The sequence below is a fragment of the Podarcis liolepis genome (genome assembly GCF_965112155.1).
Source record: "Podarcis liolepis genome assembly, chromosome: 2".
Classification (NCBI taxonomy): domain Eukaryota; kingdom Metazoa; phylum Chordata; class Lepidosauria; order Squamata; family Lacertidae; genus Podarcis; species Podarcis liolepis.
This window is the reverse complement of record NC_139555.1, coordinates 13,769,460-13,787,218: the sequence shown is the minus strand read 5'-3', so window position 1 is coordinate 13,787,218 and position 17,759 is coordinate 13,769,460. Positions and strand designations below refer to the sequence as shown.

The 17,759-nt window shown below is 46.6% G+C and overlaps 2 protein-coding genes across 5 annotated transcripts in view; both read left to right on the top strand.

The window, feature by feature from the left end:
- The window catches only part of PRR13 (proline rich 13), a 114,849-nt gene that overhangs the window by 68,893 nt on the left and 28,197 nt on the right, over positions 1-17,759 (top strand). The window lies entirely within an intron of this gene.
- AMHR2 (anti-Mullerian hormone receptor type 2) overlaps positions 1-17,759 on the top strand; it is a 34,427-nt gene that overhangs the window by 5,722 nt on the left and 10,946 nt on the right. For 2 of the 4 annotated variants that reach the window (XR_014522609.1, XM_083490159.1), the window contains exons 2-6: positions 1,498-1,647; positions 7,963-8,043; positions 11,216-11,355; positions 15,240-15,467; positions 16,114-16,228. Coding sequence is in view for 2 of the 4 variants with exons in the window: in XM_083490159.1 (XP_083346285.1) it covers positions 1,498-1,647; positions 7,963-8,043; positions 11,216-11,355; positions 15,240-15,467; positions 16,114-16,228 (714 nt within the window). In the remaining 2 variants the exon portion in view is untranslated. The remainder of the gene's footprint in view (positions 1-1,497; positions 1,648-7,962; positions 8,044-11,215; positions 11,356-15,239; positions 15,468-16,113; positions 16,229-17,759) is intronic. The other 2 variants (XR_014522610.1, XM_083490160.1) reach the window with 1 other exon arrangement.

Sequence of the window (17,759 nt, the reverse complement as noted above, 5' to 3'; positions counted from 1 at the left end):
CTTAGTGGCTTAGAAAAGGGGGGGGGAGGAAAAAAACCCAGCAGGAACTCGCAAGACATTGTCATCTTGCGAAGCAAGCCCATAGGAAATTTGTTTTGCGAAGCACCTCCAAAACGGAAAACCCTTTCGTCTAGCGGGTTTTCTGTCTTGCGAGGCATTCGTCTTGCGGGGCACCACTGTATTTATAAGTCTTCAGTTATCCCCAGGGTAAAAGGGGGGGCTTTTTTTACCTTACCCTCTGCCTGGCTCTGCAAGGCCCTGGCAGCAGCCAAAGGAGGTGGAGCAGTAGCTCAGGGGAGACCGATATTGAGCACAACTTTGCACCCAGCTCTTTGGCCCTGGGCTGTTGGTTTCCATAGAATGCTGCTATGGGTTCTTTCAAGTCCGGGGCTTCTCTTGTGATTCTTAGTGTGGGCTGGGCACTAATTCAGGGCAAACCAGTGTGGATGCTTGGAGATGAGAGACGCATGCCCACAATGCAATGTCCAAATGCAGGGTGAGAATCAGGATATGGGCCAATGGTTAATAATAATAATAATAATAATAATAATAATAATAATAATAATAATAATTATTATTATTATTATTAATTTATACCCTGCCCATCTGGCTGAGTTTCCCCAGTTGCTCTGGGCAGCTCCCAATCAAGCGTTAAAAACAGTACAGCGTTAAATATTAAAAACTTCCCTGAACAGGGCTGCCTTCAGGTGTCTTTTAAAGATAAGATAGCTACTTATTTCCTTCACATCTGAAGGGAGGGCGTTCCACAGGGCGGGCACCACTACCGAGAAGGCCCTCTGTCTGGTTCCCTGTAACCTCACTTCTTGCAATGAGGGAACCGCCAGAAGGCCCTCAGTGTTGGACCTCAGTGTCTGGGCTGAAGGATGAGGGTGGAGACGCTCCTTCAGGTATACAGGACCGAGACACAAAAATTCAATTTATTTGAATTCTAGTCCCTACAAAATATGTGGGGGGAGGACCCCAGGTCCCACAAGGGCTAAGTGAGGGTTGGCTGGAGGAAATGGGAGGAACGGTGGAAATCAGATCCTGAATTCAAATCCCAGCACAATTATGGGCTTCCTGGGATAGCCTTGAAGAAACTGTTCTCTCTTGGTCCCTTTCCTATTTTCTACGGTGTTAATTTCATAGTGGCATATATATTTTTAAGACACTGAAGGACCTGCAGGCTGAATTTGAAGCCCCTTTTCCTGCTCATTGTTCTCTGTATTTGTATGCTGCTGCTTCTAATGTTGTTTTTCCCCCCCCTTTCCATGTTTATCTGTTAAATTTATAGCTGTCTGGGGCACTTGCAAATCCGTGAAAAGCAGAAAAACAAAATACGGTAACATTTAAACTATGCAAACAAAGCAGATAAAACTGGCACACAAGGAGAGGGTCTGCTTGGAATCTAGCTCTCAAGGTTACGGAGATGCCGATGTTCCCTGGATTAAACCGTTTATCTGAACTCCCTCTTCTCCCTGTCTTCTGCCCATCCAGGTTGCTGGATCAGTGAAAAAGATGCCTGCGATTCTGCAGCCTGTGAGTCCCGATCTTCTGAGGATGCCAAAACGGTTACTTTGTCCTGTAGGTGCAGATCTGATTTGTGTAATGCTAACATCAGCCATGTCGGGCCTCGAAAGAGGAAGGGTAAGGAGGTTTATGGGGTCCGGGGCCGGTGGGGAGTTACAGGATAGAACAGGCACCCCCAAACTCGGCCCTACAGCTGTTTTGGGACTACAACTCCCATCATCCCTAGCTAACAGGACCATTGGTCAGGGATGATGGGAATTGTAGTCCCAAAACAACTGGAGGGCAGAGTTTGGGGATGCCTGGGATAGAAAGTCGAGAGGAGGAGGAGGAGGCAGGGCATGGATTGCAACTGAGCAGCAAATGTAAGGACCATTAAAGTGAGAGAAATCCGAGCACAAAAGAAGCTTTTTGGGGGGAAGGTTGCTGAGCTTTTTTTTGGGGGGGGAATTCAGACATTTTGCCAGTTTTCCCAGTTCTCTCCCCTGCCCCCAAATACTGCTTCTATCATTTAAATTCCGGACGTATGGCAACCCTAGAATAGAAACTAACAGCACAATCCTAACCGCATGCATTAAAGCACATTGTGTACCCTACAAAAAAACTGGGCAACATACTTGGTTAAGAATGCTTGGCATTGTAGCTACAGTTCCTGGGATTCTTTTGGAGAAGTTAGGATTGTAACCATAGGAGTGTAACTCTAATACAGTGGTGAAGTAAGGGACCCTTGACCATTAGATCCAGTCGTGACCGACTCTGGGGTTGTGGCTCTCATCTCGCTTTATTGGCCAAGGGAGCGGGCGTACAGCTTCCGGGTCATGTGGCCAGCATGACTAAGCCGCTTCTGGTGAACCAGAGCAGCGCACGGAAAGGCCATTTACCTTCCCTCTAGAGCGGTACCTATTTATCTACTTGCACTTTGACGTGCTTTCGAACTGCTAAGTTGGCAGGAGCAGGGACCGAGCAACAGGAGCTCACCCCGTCGCGGGGATTCAAACCGCCGACCTTCTGATCGGCAAGTCCTAGGCTCCGTGGTTTAACCCACAGTGTCACCCGCGTCCCTAATACAGTGGTACCTTGGGTTAAGAACTTAATTCGTTCTGGAGGTCCGTTCTTAACCTGAAACTGTTCTTAACCTGAAGCACCACTTTAGCTAATGGGGCCTCCTGCTGCCGTCACGCCGCCAGAGCACGATTTCTGTTCTCATCCTGAAGCAAAGTTCTTAACCCGAGGTACTATTTCTGGGTTAGCGGAGTCTGTAACCTGAAGCGTATGTAACCCGAGGTACCACTGTATTCCCTTCCCATGTCTTTTCTTCCTCCTTCACACTTCTCTTTTCTTTTCTCTGCTGTTTGCTGTCCAGGCTTTCTCCAAACCCCTGTGAGAAAAATTGTGTCTCCCCTCCCACATCCCACCCACAGGTGCACTCCTGCATATCAGGGGTGGGGGTGACCCACTCACTCAGCAAAGACCTTGAGAGTCTCGCAGCACATTTCTGAGTCAGACAGATAAGTACAATTTGGAGAAGGAGGAGCTGCTTGCTCCGATGGGAACCATCAGATTGCAGGACTAGGGCTCCCTTCCAAAACATCTCCTCCAAGAAATGTCCTGAACCCAGGGGGTTCACATGGAACTTGGGAGGGCAGAACTGGGTCCAATTCTCTGGTTTTCTAGTGCTGGAAGCACAGGGGTGTCTATGGGTAAGCACAACAGGAGCACACATTCGAAGCCTGAGTCCTAGAACCTAGAGCCATGGTTGTGTCGGCCCAGCCATGAGGCAAGGTGAAGTGTATCCTGCCTCAGGCAGCAGGATACAAGGGGGCTACGTATTCTGATGTAGAACTTTATTCTCCCTTTGTTCCTAATGTAGATCTTCACTCGCCCCTTCTTCCCTGTCGGGGAGGGAGGTGGCATTTTGCGGTCTGCCTCAGGTGCCAGAATGACTTGGGCCAGCCCTGCATTTCACCCATTAAATTTTTGAGATGTATACAGAGCTACAGTTCTCAAGAGTAGCTTAACTATCAACCCCTCTTCCCAGGGAACCTGGGAACTGTAGTTCTGTGTGGGAAATAGAGGTCTCCTGACAACTTTCAGCACCCTTCAGCTACATTCCCAGGATTCCTTGGGGGAAGCTATGACTTCACAAAGTGATATGGTTCAGCTTTAAATGTATAGTGCACATGGGGTCTTATATTCTATGTACTCCTTCAGATTTGATGTGTACACAACAACAAAAGTGCTTAACACCTGCATGGGATCAAGGCATAGAATGCTAGGCTTGGCCATGGCTCCCAGGCAAGCATATGCACAGTGTGAAAGCACATCTTTTCACTGTCGGTCCTACTCTGGTATTTGAGACAGTTGTTCAGCCCTGGATTCAAAGGCATCTCTCCCAGCCTGCCTTCAGCCAACCTGCCCAAGATGGATCCCAGTCTTTCTTCCTCCTCCTCCTTTCCAGAACATCCTGCTAAAAACTCTATTTTCCTGTCACTTCAAACACACATCCCATCGTCTTGGCAACATCTGTCTCCCCAGGCCAAAGGATTCCTAATGGATGGCCCATCAATTTCTTTTGTCATGTTAACTGATTTCCTCTTTACCAGGCCAGCCGGGCAGGTTTGCATAAGCCAACCCAGATATTCCTTCTCTGTCACAGCGCCGCAGCTTGTACTTTCATCCGTATCCCAATTAATCAAAATCCTAACAGGGTTTTTTAGGGTTTGGGGGGGTCCCCCCTCAAATCTATAACAATATTCATTAAATATGTTGATATAAACGTCAACACATTATTACAGCCACTCCTTGAGATGTTGTGGCCCTTGCTTTTTAATTCTGAAAGGGTCCCTACCTCAGGAGTTCTTCTGAACCTGAATTTGACCTTGAACCCTTGTAACACAGGGATTTTCAAAGCTGGTTCCTTTGTTCATAAAACATCTATTCAACCTCAATGTAACAATCAATTGTAAACAACTAATTGTTTGCCTCACACGATGTTCTCTTGGTGGGCAGCTGTTCAAAGCAGGCGGATGGAGAGAGTGAAGGGAAAAATAAGGTTTATTTAGAGGCCTTAGAGTTGCCAGTTGACTAGTATAATAGAATCATAGAGTTGGGACCCCAAGAATCATCTAGTCCAACCCTCTGTAACGCAGGAATCTCAGCTAAAGCATTCATGACAGATGCCCATCCAACCTCTTCTTAAAAACCTACAAGGAAGGCGAGTCCACCACCTTCGGAGGGAGACCATTCCACTATCGAACAACAGTTACTGCCTGGAAGTTCTTCCTGATGTTCAGTCAGAATCTGTTTTCTCGTAACTTGAAGCCATTGGTTTGTATACTATCCCCTAGGGCAGGAGAAAAAATGTCCTGGCTTGTTCTTGTGCCATTTTAACAACATGTAGACTTGCAGTTTGTGAAAATGGAGAACACTGCCTCCTCCAGGCCGAAACAAAATCCACCACTTTTATGGACTTAACTGAACCAAATCTAGTACAGTGGTACCTCTGGTTGCAAACGGGATCCGTTCCAGAGCCCCGTTCGCGACATGAGCAGAATGCAACCCACGTCTGCACGTCTGTGGGTCGCGATTTGCTGCTTCTGCACATGCGCGTGACATCATTTTGAGCGTCTGCGCATGTGCAAGTGGCGAAAGCCGAAAGTAACCCTTTCCGGTACTTCCAGGTCGCCGCAGGACGCAACCTGAAAAGATTTAACCTGAAGCAAACTTAACAAGAGGTATGACTGTATAATGTACGCAAATGAGCAGAAAGCTTTAAACAGGGAATCTGAGTATTTATTTATTTGTTATAATTCTATCCTGCCCTTCCAAGGAACTTGGAGAGGTGTGCATTGTTATGGCCTAATATATTATCCTCGCAATCAGCCAGGAGTAGGCAGATTTCAAGCTTGACGTATCTACATTGTTTTTTTGTTTTTGTTTTACTAAAACTCTTAAATCCACTAACCAGTCACAGAAGCAAAACGATGGAACAGGGGAGCTCTGCATGCTTAGAATTAAGGGTGTCTCACAACACATGCTCAGCCCAGGAATTTGTTTTTGCAACCAGACATGACCTCCCAGCCCTTTCACACACAAACTACTCCTGCTTCCCCCTCTCCACTTCCCATTTTTTCTGCCTTTCAGCCACCTAATTCTGGGGGGGAAACAATCTTTTTGTTGTTGCTATTGTTAAACAATTGGGAGTGCAGAAACAGTTACTACAGTGGTACCTTGGGTTACATACGCTTCAGGTTACAGACTCTGCTAACCCAGAAATAGTGCTTCAGGTTAAGAACTTTGCTTCAGGATGAGAACAGAAATCGTGCTCTGGTGGCACGACGGCAGCGGGAGGCCCCATTAGCTAAAGTGGTGCTTCAGGTTAAGATCAGTTTCAGGTTAAGAACGGACCTCTGGAACGAATTAAGTACTTAACCCGAGGTACCACTGTACTACAAACAGTGCTTTTTTCTGTGGGTACGTATACCGCTAAACATTTTGTCAATCTTTGTACTTTTGTCCATTTACTGTACAGTGGTATTGAAGGAGTTAAGTACTTAATTCGTTCCGGAGGTCCATTCTTAAACTGAAACTGTTCTTAACCTGAAGACCACTTTAGCTAATAGGGCCTCCTGCTGCCGCTGCGCCGCCGGAGCATGCTTTCTGTTCTCATCCTGAAGCAAAGTTCTTAACCTGAAGCACTATTTCTGGGTTAGCCGAGTTTGTAACCTGAAGCGTATGTAACTTGAAGTGTATGTAACCTGAGGTACCACTGTATTTATGTCCTCCAATTTGAACTATAAAGTGGTGATTTTCTTGAGTCAAAATGAGAGTACCCCTAAACATTTTTTTAATAGAAAAAAGCACTGACTACGAATCACCCTGAAATATGTCAGCAGCAGACTGACATTTTGCTCACCCCTGGCTTAGGCTGAGATACAGCATTTGACCCAAACCATCCTCTGAGTGTCAGGGCTGAGGGAGGAACTGAAGCCGGCTCTCTCGTCTTGGCAGTATAGCTTTGCTGAAAGCAATCTGTTTTGCAAACATCCCTAGAGACAAAAGAATGAGAAAAGAAAACAGCCATGTTCCCTCAGAGAAGCTAGACTACACAGGACACTCTTTCCCCCTCAGGAGTGCTACACTAGGCCTTGGCCAGATAAAGAAAGGAAACAAGCTAAGCATTGCTTTGCGAAACTGAAGATAGCTTTGCAGCGAGTGCAACCCAGGCTGCATTTTATTTTATACAGTGTATGTCATGGGCAGGCAAACTAAGGCCCGGGGGTCGGATCCGGCCCAATCACCTTCTAAATCCGGCCCACAGACTGTCTGGGAATCAGTGTGCTTTTACATGAGTAGAATGTGTCCTTTTATTTAAAATGCATCTCTGGGTTATTTGTGGGGCATAGGAATTTGTTCATTTTTTTCTCTCCAAAATACAGTGGTACCTCAGGTTAAGTACTTAATTCATTCCGGAGGTCCGTTCTTAACCTGAAACTGTTCTTAACCTGAAGCACCACTTTAGCTAATGGGGCCTCCTGCTGCCGCCGCGCCGCCGGAGCACGATTTCTCTTCTCATCCTGAAGCAAAGTTCTTAACCTGAAGCACTATTTCTGGGTTAGCGGAGTCTGTAGCCTGAAGCGTATGTAACCTGAAGCGTATGTAACCTGAGGTACCACTGTATAGTCCGGCCCCTCACAAGGTCTGAGGGACAGTGGACCGGCCCCCTGCTGAAAAAGTTTGCTGACCCCTGGTGTATGTTCTACTCTTTGCAGAACAGCGTCAGGAAAAGGCAGGCCCCTGCTCTCAAGAAGCTTTACAATCGATTGCAGCCTTTGCTAGCAGGTCCCTTCCAGCTATCTGGGGCCATGCGCAACTCCCACCAGCCCCAGACAGAATGTGTAAGGGCCTTGCACCGTTGCTTCTTTTGCGCAAGTTTGCACAAAGTTCTGTGTTGCAGCGACTGCCTTTCCTGGTTCTCCCCGCTGCCCCCCGCCAGAGCACTGCAGAGCACAGCAAGGCCTTCAAACATGGGAAGGCAACGGGGAGGATGCAGGAATGTTGGCTGTCGAGATGAGAAGGGGGCTGCCTATGGAGTGGGAGATGTTCTTCCCCCCCCCTGCCCAATTTTAATTTTAATTAAAACATCAGAGGAAAGTGCTGTGGAGATGGAGGGAAGCTGATGCCAGGGTTGGGCAGAGAGGTCTTGGAGAAGGATATGCCAGAGGCCCGCGAGCACCTGGAGGGAGGGAGGGAGGAGTGGCTGGTGGGATTGAAGCCCAAGGCTTGGAGCCAAGAGGCTTGGGAGTGCACACCCTGGGAAAGGGGTTTGCAAGAGATTGTTCTCCTTCCTCCTCCTCCAAAATGTGGAACGCGCTGAACCGATTCTCCCACCGCAGTGGAGATGTTTGTGATCACCTTCCCCTCTTATCTCTGCAGCTGCGTCACTGCCCAGTGGGAACATCTGGATCATTACCTCCTGCATTCTTCTGCTCTTCCTGGGCTGTCTGGCGTTTCTAGGTATTGTGACTTTGGGGGTGGGCGTGGGGGCAAGGCATTTGCTTTTTATTTATTTATTTATTTTATTCAAAGTTATAACAAAACATATCATCCAAAAACATATCCTTATTCCCCCCCATTTTTCCTTCCTCCCCCCTCCCCCCCATAGAACCCCCCACCCCGACTTCCCTCAGTTCCAGTCTTTGGTTTCTCCAATAATGCTATTTTCTGCATGTTACAGAGTTGTATAGATCCTCAAACTGTTTAGCTGATTATTATCAGTAAAAGAATTGTGAATGTTTATTCAAAACCTGCCAAGGAGTCTAGTTCGCTTTGTTGCGTCTTCAGATACTTTGTGAAAGGTTCCCATTCATCCTTAAAGTCGCAGTTATCCTTGTCCCGTAGCTTATATGTCAATTTTGCCAGTTCTGCATAGTCCATCAATTTTTCTTGCCATGATTCTTTAGTTGGGCTTTCTTCAGTCTTCCATCCTTGTGCTACCAGAACTCTCGCGGCCGTTGTCGCATACATGAAGATGTTTTTCAACTTTTTTGGCAGGTCTTTCCCTACGATCCCCAACAAAAATGCCTCGGGGTTTTTAACAAATGTTAAATGGAACATTTTCTTCAATTCATTGTATATCATTTGCAATAAGGGTTGCTACACAGCAACATTCAGCTAGAGGCGAGGGAAGAAGGGAGCATATCTGCAGGCTGCTCAGAGAACGGCGACAGCAGAATCTCTGCTTGCCTTACATAGAAAACCCAAACGCACAGAATGGGCGCCAGGAGTCAGCATTTCTGGGCACCAGCTGATGCCCAAACCTTAGCAGGGGCTCTGATGAAGACCCCTCCCCAAAACCCACTGGCCTTGCACTTCCTCCTGCCAGCTCTCTCCAAGCATGTAAACAGTGACTTCTGTTTTGCTGTCTCCTGGGTAGCGATGCAGATTGGGCTAGTGATATGGACTGGATAAGAGCCCATATAGTGTCCTTACATAGGTTCCCTATTGGTAGGAGAGAATAACAGAGGCCAACCAGAGAATATTGAGAAGCAAAGCAGCTAGTAAGCTTGATCTTTATTGAACTGTTGCAACAGGGTGCTCCCCTCACCCGCAGGAGAGAGGAGGAACCCAGAAAAATGGTGTGCAAGGCCTTATAAAGACTTTTGAAATTGCCACCCTGTAGATCAAGACCACCCTCAGAAACATCACACATACGTCACAGAAGGGGTGTAACCTAAGACCACCCCTCAGATATATCATACCTACATCACAGAAAAGGCGGTCTTAAAACAGAAATTTGAATGTTGTTTTTCTCCTGTCATTGTTTATCTCCTGTCTGGCAGGTTACTTGATTGGATTGCCTGGGGAGCCTGGCCAGTCTTTTGTAATGATAAATACTTAGTTCCTGGGCCAGGTCACAGGCTCACACCCTATTCATATCTTAAATGTGCCCTTAAGACAGGATTTGTGAGGAAAGAGACAATGGGAGGTTTCCCACTTTGACCTTGCAGAGAAAGCATTTGCTCAGTTTAGGAATCAAAATGGTTCCAGGTCGGTCTTCCTGTGCTGATCTATGTACGTGCTTGGTTGGTACACTTATGAACATTTAACATATATCTAAGTCCTCAAAATTCCTATCACACAACACATGGCTTAACTATGGAACTCCCACCCACAGGAGAGGCAGTGATGACTCCCAACTTGGATGGCTTTAAAAGAGAATTAGGCAAACGCATGGAAGAGAAGTCTATGGGAGGCAGCACAATGCTTCTGAATACAGTGGTACCTTGGTTCACAAACTTAATCCATTCCGGAAGTCCATCCATTCCAAAACCAAAGCGTTCCAAAACCAAGGCGCGCTTTCCCATAGAAAATAATACAAAACGGATTAATCCGTTCCAGGCTTTTAAAAACAACCCCTAAAACAGCAATTTAACATGAATTTTACCATCTAGCGAGACCATTGAGCCATCAAATGAAAGCAATAATCAAAGTACTGTACTATAAAATAAATAAGACAGTATTGTATATGAAAAAAATTAAAATAAAACTTTTTTATTACCTGCACTGATGATAGTCATTGTTTGGATGGGGGAGGAGGGCTTTTTATCCATTTCTGCAGTTTCACAATCAATCAGTAGCTGAACTGGTTTCCATACAGTCACAAAAACAAATTAACCGAAAAAGCATCAAAAACGCAAAATAAATAGCAAAAAGAAAAGCGCCAAACTTAATCCGTTGCAGAATTCCATTTGACTTCCAAAATGTTCAAAAACCAAGGCGCAGCTTCTGATTGGTGCAGTTGTTGCATCTACACAATGAGTCCCGCCTGATTGGCTGATTCTGCTTCCCTCCTGGGGCCTGATTGGTCTTTTCCTGCAGGCCAATCAGTTGTTGCATTCAACGATCCTACCAGCCTAATAGGCTGATTAACTTCCTCCTGGAGCCTGATTGGTCTTTTCCTGCAGCCAATCAGTTGTTGCATTCTAGGATCCTACTTGCCTATTGTTGAAAGGCAGTGACTGGCCCAAAGTCACCCAGTGAGCTTCATGGTCAAGTGAAGATTTGAACCTTGGCTTCTCCCAGGTCCTAGTCTGACACTTTAACCACTACATAAAAGGTAAAGGGACCCCTGACCATTAGGTCCAGTCGTGGCTGACTCTGGGGTTGCGGCACTCATCTCGCTTTATTGGCCGAGGGAGCCAGCGTACAGCTTCCGGGTCATGTGGCCAGCATGACTAAGCCGCTTCTGGCAAACCACAGCAGCGCACGGAAATGCCGTTTACCTTCCCACCAGAGCGGTACCTATTTATCTGCTTGCACTTTGATGTGCTTTCAAACTGCTAGGTTGGCAGGAGCAGGGACTGAGCAACGGGAGCTCACTCCGTCGCAGGGATTCGAACTGCTGACCTTCTGATCGGCAAGTCCTAGGCTCTGTGGTTTAACCACAGCGCCACCCGCGTCCCGAAACCACTACATACCTCACTGAAATTTCAAGTTTGGGTGAGGAAAGTCTGAGCAGGATTTCTAGTGGCCAGGGATCATGGCTCTTCATTGCCTTCGGCCCTCCCCATGACCAGCAATACAAGTTAGGCAAACATAAGAACACCTGCGTAATTTGTGCAGGACTTTGATAATTTTGGGACGTGTCTCTTGCTGCAGGAGCAAATATATTTTTCTTTCCTTGTAGTTCTAAGGCAGTGGAAAGTCCTTGCTGTGCTCCTGAGCCCAGAAGAAAGCGGTGAGCTCACCAAGGTCACTACGAGCTCGGAGCCAAAAACCGAGAGGAAACTTCCCACACAGGAGCTTCCAGACCTCCAGTTCCTTCAGGTATCAGTTGTGGGGGGACCATGGGCCCATTGAGAGTCGCCCTAGTTTGCTTGCTTTATCCGTGGGAAACGCCAACCTGGTTTCGGGGGCAGCATTTGGGCACCTGAGGCAAAACACAAAATGGCGCTCCTCCCCACAGGGGAAGAAGGGATGAGGGAAGATCTACGTCAGTAACAATAAATATACTGTATTTTTCGCTCTATAACACGCACCAGACCATAATACGCACGTAGTTTTTAGAGGAGGAAACCAAGAAAAAAAATATTCTAAACGAAATAGTGGATATATGATTTTTGTGGTTCATGCTGTGGCCACAGACATGTGATCTGACAGTGAGTTTGGAGTAGCCCAATGCAAAAATCCTGAGGATCCATGTGGATCCATGCTTTGTAACCGCGGAGGAGGGAAGGAAGGGGAACCATGGATCCTCTTCTCACGACTGCAGCAGATTCCCCCCCCCCCTCCAGCCGCAGGCATTCGCTCCATAACACGCACAGACATTTCCCCTTACTTTCTAGGAGGAAAAAAGTGAGTGTTATGGTGCAAAAAATACGGTAAACACGAGGAGCAGGGTGGGAGCAGACCAATAGCATCTCTTCTTTTCCAAGAGGATGGAGCACTACTGAGGAGACGGCAGATCCAGCCTCCAAGGAGTGCATTGCAGCTGTTGCTGGCACCATGGCAGCGCAGACAGTGCATTTCTTGGAGGCTGGATCTGCTGCTCATGTGGATCTTGCCGCCTGAGGCAGTTGCCTCACTTTGCTTCATAGGTGGGCAGGCCCTGGTTCTCTTTTGCATCTGACCTTGCTGTATCTCTCACACGCACCAGTGTCGTTTTTGCCTTCTCCTTACAATCCTAACTGCTTCAAGTGACGTTAAAGTAGGGTTGCCGTTTTTCAAAAACTGAAAATCCGGACAATCTCCATACCCTTACCACAGCGAAAAGACCGATATAATAATAATAATAATAATAATAATAATAATAATAATAATAATAATAATAATATAATGTAATTATTTATTATTTATACCCCGCCCATCTGGCTGAGTTTCCCCAGCCACTCTGGGCGGCTCCCAATCAAGTGTTAAAAACAATACAGCATTAAATATTAAAAACTTCCCTAAACAGAGCTGCCTTCAGATGTCTTTTCAAGATAGGATAGCTGCTTATTTCCTTCACATCTGAAGGAGGGTGTTCCACAGGGCGGGCGCCACTACCAAGAAGGCCCTCTGCCTGGTTCCCTGTAACCTCACTTCTCGCAATGAGGGAACCGCCAGAAGGCCCTCGGCGCTGGATCTCATACCGATGAATTGGAAAAATAAAAACGCGGTTCCCTTCTACGATTGGATTGAAGGCTTATACAAACTTGCAACATACGAACCACTTGCATATAAATGCAGGCTTGCCATGGGCAAATTCAGTGACATTTGGAATCCATTCTTACAAATACTGTAATAGGTTAAGATCAGGTGAAGTACAATAACAACTTTGTAAAATATATAGTTTTGGGTTCCCTCCTCCCCCGTTTATTTTCCCTTCTGTTTCTCTTTTGTTTTTTTCTCTCTTTTATTTACGTCTCACCATGTTTAGCGCACATATAATTATGTACTTTTTGTACTTTCAATAAAGATATTGGAAGGAAGGAAGGAAGGAAGGAAGGAAGGAAGGAAGGAAGGAAGGAAGGAAGGAAGGGAAAGATCTCCATTATTATTTATTTATTTTTGAAGCTTTATAACTATTTTTTTCAGAAACCCACACTTCCAGTATGGGCTGCCATACGCCCGGGTGTCTAGACACATTGGTGGCTTTTCGGAAATTCCACCTGGACACCATTATTGATGGACGGATCCTGCCTATGTCTGGGAGATTCTGGACATATGGCAGCCTTAGTTAAAGGGCTCTTTCTTAATTGCTTTGTAGTGTAATACAAATGTAAACCTGACATGGGCCCAGAGGATTGTCCATTTGCATTACTCATAATGGCTCTCCTTGACTTCCTGTTTGACATTCAACTATCTAATGTTGACGCATCAATGGCATAAGAGTAGCTCCATACACCCCCACCACTGCTGTTGTATTTCTTTGTCATGATTGCAAAAGAGAAGGCTTGCCTTGTGATGGCAGTGTTGTCCCAACAGACACCCAGAAGGAAAGAAAGCACCCTTTGATGAGTAGTGTGCTATTTGTGCCGTGTCTGAGAGTTGTTCATCTGGTATAGAAAGCAGAAGAAAGCCATTTTTAGACCGATTATATAGTCCAACCACTGTGAACAGTCGTGCTGCAAACTAATTGGAGCAAAATCCAGTTTAAGGCTCATCTGTGTGGAGGCATTCTGTGAATGGCTAAACTCAGAATTCTGAATACCAGCAAAAAACTACAGTTCCCAGAATTATTCTCTAGGAAGTGGGGGAGAGGGGTTGCCTTTGCTGTTAAGCTTGTATTTATGCCTTGAGGGTCGCTGCCCTTCTGTCTTTCCCCACTCTAACCACAAAGACTAGAAGCTTGCACGGTTTGTGAGATGACGATCACATGGGGTAGAAAGCAAGGTATGCTCAGTTTCCAAATGTCTTCCAGATTAACAGCTTTTTGAACTTAAATTGTGCATTTCAAGAATAATGGGATCTGCTATACAGGGCAAAGCAGAGCCATCACCTTGTCGACAAAGGTCCGTATAGTTAAAGCTATGGTTTTCCCAGTAGTGATGTAGGGAAGTGAGGGCTGGACCATAAAGAAGGCTGATCGCCGAAGAATTGATGCTTTTGAATTATGGTGCTGGAGGAGACTCTTGAGAATCCCACGGATTGCAAGAAGATCAAACCTCTCCATTCTGAAGGAAATCAGCCCTGAGTGCTCACTGGAAGGACAGATCCTGAAGCTGAGGCTCCAATACTTTGGCCACCTCATGAGAAGAGAAGACTCCCTGGAAAAGACCCTGATGCTGGGAAAGATGGAGGGCACAAGGAGAAGGGGACGACAGAGGGCGAGATGGTTGGACAGTGTTCTCGAAGCTACTAACATGAGTTTGACCAAACTGCGGGAGGCAGTGGAAGACAGGAGTGCATGGCGTGCTCTGGTCCATGGGGTCACGAAGAGTCAGACACAACTAAACGACTAAACAACAACAACAACATACAGGGCTGTGCTTAGAGTTAGGAAGTGGATGCTAAAATTTGCCGAAGACTGGTCCTCTCCAGATGTTTTGCATTATATTATTATTATTATTATTATTATTATTATTATTATTATTTATTATTATTATTATTATTAAATTACATTTTTATACTGCCCTTTATCCAAGGATCCCAGGGTGGTTTACAATATAAAAACAGAAAAATAAATAGCACAGTAACAAACTAAAACAATAACACACACACATGAGTTTAAAATTAATTACCGTATTTTTCGCTCTATAACACGCACCCGACCATAACACGCACGTAGTTTTTAGAGGAGGAAAATCCGTAGGCATGCCACCCGTAGGCATTCCCTCCATAACACGCACAGACATTTCCCCTTACTTTCTAGGAGGAAAAAAGTGAGTGTTATGGTGCAAAAAATACGGTAATTAGGCAAAGGCCTGGGAGAAGAGGAATATTTTTGCCTGGCACCTAAAAATATCTAAGGTACCGAGTGAACCTCCCTGGGGAGAGCATTCCACAACCAGGGAGCCACCACAGAAAAGGCCCTGTTCTCTTGTTGCTGTCCTATGGACCTCTCATGGTGGAGACACACAAAGAAGGGCCTCCGATGATGATCGCAAGGTCCGGGTCGGTTCTTACTATTGCTCATGCCAGATGGGGGTGGTGGGAATTGTACTCCAAAGCATCTGAAGGGCGCTGGGTTGGGGAAGGCTCTTTCACCCCAATTCTTTTTTGCCCCACAGGTTCTTCATGAGGGGCAGTTCTCCAAGCTGTGGCAAGGAACATTCCGCCAGCAGCCCGTGGCCATCAAAGCCTTCCCTGCGTTGTGCTACCGGCAATTTGCAGCCGAGTGGGCTGTGCACAGCCTCCCGCTGATGAGCCATGACAACGTTGTGCAGCTTGTGGCTGCCGGGTGTGGAGGACCACACAAGGAACAGGGGGGCCTCCTGGTGCTGACGCTGTACCCTCTGGTGAGTGCCACGCGCAGGAACTAGCGATGTGATTCAGGTTGTGCCCAAGCAATGGTGCACACAAGTGGCAATTTATACATGTGTGTCTGGAGCAAATATTTGCCTGCATATAATAATGCACAAACGTTATTTGCCTGATTACAAGCACAGCACAGTGCATTTTATGTGCTTACCTTCTTGTTCTATAAGTTGGAACGACTCTGGGGTTGTGGCGCTCATCTCGCTTTATTGGCCAAGGGAGCCGGCGTACAGCTTCCGGGTCATGTGGCCAGCATGACTAAGCCGCTTCTGGCGAACCAGAGCAGCGCACGGAAACGCCGTTTACCTTCCCGCCGGAGCGGTACCTATTTATCTACTTGCACTTTGACATGCTTTCAAACTGCTAGGTGGGCAGGAGCACGGACCGAGCAACGGGAGCTCACCCCGTCACGGGGATTCAAACCACCGACCTTCCGATCGGCAAGCCCTAGGCTCTGTGGTTTAGACCACAGCACCACCTACGTCCCTCTAAAGGAGTACAGTAGTCCCCAGCTAAGGCCTTATTCTCACAGTCAGCAGTCTTCTCAGTTCTGCAATTCTCACACACTTGCAGTTGTCAGACTGCTCTAGTTTATGTGCATTGAGTTGCATGGTGCTTTCTTCACAGGGGTCCCTACGGCATTTCCTCATGCAACATGTTTGTTCCTGGGACGTCAGTCTCAAACTAGGGTCCTCCCTTGCCAAGGGCCTTGCTTTCTTACACAAGGAGCTGTGGAAGGAAGGTAAGAGGCAGTGGGCCCAGGGGTGCTCATCATCATCATCATGCGTTTTATTGTTCCTTAGATGTCTTGGAAGGGGTGGTACCTCTGGTGGGGAACATGTTGTGCTCCTTCTGGGTAGTTTGTCCACTAGTGTTCTCATTGCTCTAATCTGTGGCTCCAAGAAGCTGTGAGCGACAGCAGCCACCCCGTGGGAACAGCTGTGACTAGCTGGCTAAACCAGGTGAGGGCAGCTGATGCGTCTTAAATGGTAAGTTAGGGACTTCCCCTGCATGCAAAGACAGTTTCCAGTGGAAGGAGCTGGCGAAACCAATAGTGGGCCCAATGGACAAGAAGGCGCTTTCTGCACAAGCTGTAGAGGAAAATGAGAGTCGCGTTGTAAGAAAAACAGCTCCTTTTCCCTTATGGGGTATTCTGGAGCCGGTATAGAGTTCTTAAGTGGGTTCCCTATTGGTAGGAGAAAATAACAGAGGCCAGCCAGAATATACAGTGGTACCTCGGGTTACAGACGCTTCAGGTTACAGATGTTTCAGGTTACAGACTCCGCTAACCCAGAAATAGTACCTCGGGTTAAGAACTTTGCTTCAGGATGAGAACAGAAATCGTGCAGCGGCAAGAGGCCCCATTAGCTAAAGTGGTACCTCAGGTTAAGAACAGTTTCAGGTTAAGAATGGACCTCCAAAACGAATTAAGTTCTTAACCTGAGGTACCACTGTACTGAGAAGCAAAGCAGCTAGTAAGCCTGATCTTTATTAAAGGAACTGTTGCAACAGGGTCCCCACTCACCACACGCAGGAGGGAGGAGAACCCTGAACAATGGTGCGCAAGCCCTTATATAGACTTTTGAAATTGCCCACCCTGTAGCCCAAGACACCCCCCCCAAAAAAAACATCATACATACATCACAGAAGGAGGCGGTCTACAGCAGAAATACAGCACAGGAGGCGGTCTACAGCAGAAATCCTGCTTGCCAAGATACTTGATAATGGTCACTGATTGCATTGCCTGGGCAGACTGGCCATTCTTTTGTGATGGTTAATATTTTAGTTCCTGAATCCAGGTCACAGGCTCACCCTATTCATACGCAAATACGCCCTTAAAACAGGCTTTGCAAGCAAAAAAACAATGGGAAGGCTTTCCCCATTTCCCTCCCTTACTGCAGAGGAATATTTGAGGTCATTGGGAGAGTCAAAATGGCTTCAGGATTGCTCTCCCATACTATTTCAGAAACATGGTTCATATATTTAGATATGTGTGCATTTATGAATATTCTATGTTTGAGACCTTAAGAGTCTCATAACAGTCGAATGGGATTCGTCAACCTGGGAAAGTAGCCCGTCTAGGAGAAAGAAAATTCCCCTCCCCTGCTACCTGAGATCTGCTTGGGGGTCAAACCTTTTCCCATGCAGCCCCTGTGCTGTTTCTTCCTCTATCTGCTTTCTCCCCGCTGCTCATTGTCTTGATAAGTTCATGGTGGGTGAAGCCTGAGCTTTGGGTCAGCCATGCCACTGCTAATGCTCTTCCTCTTGGTACC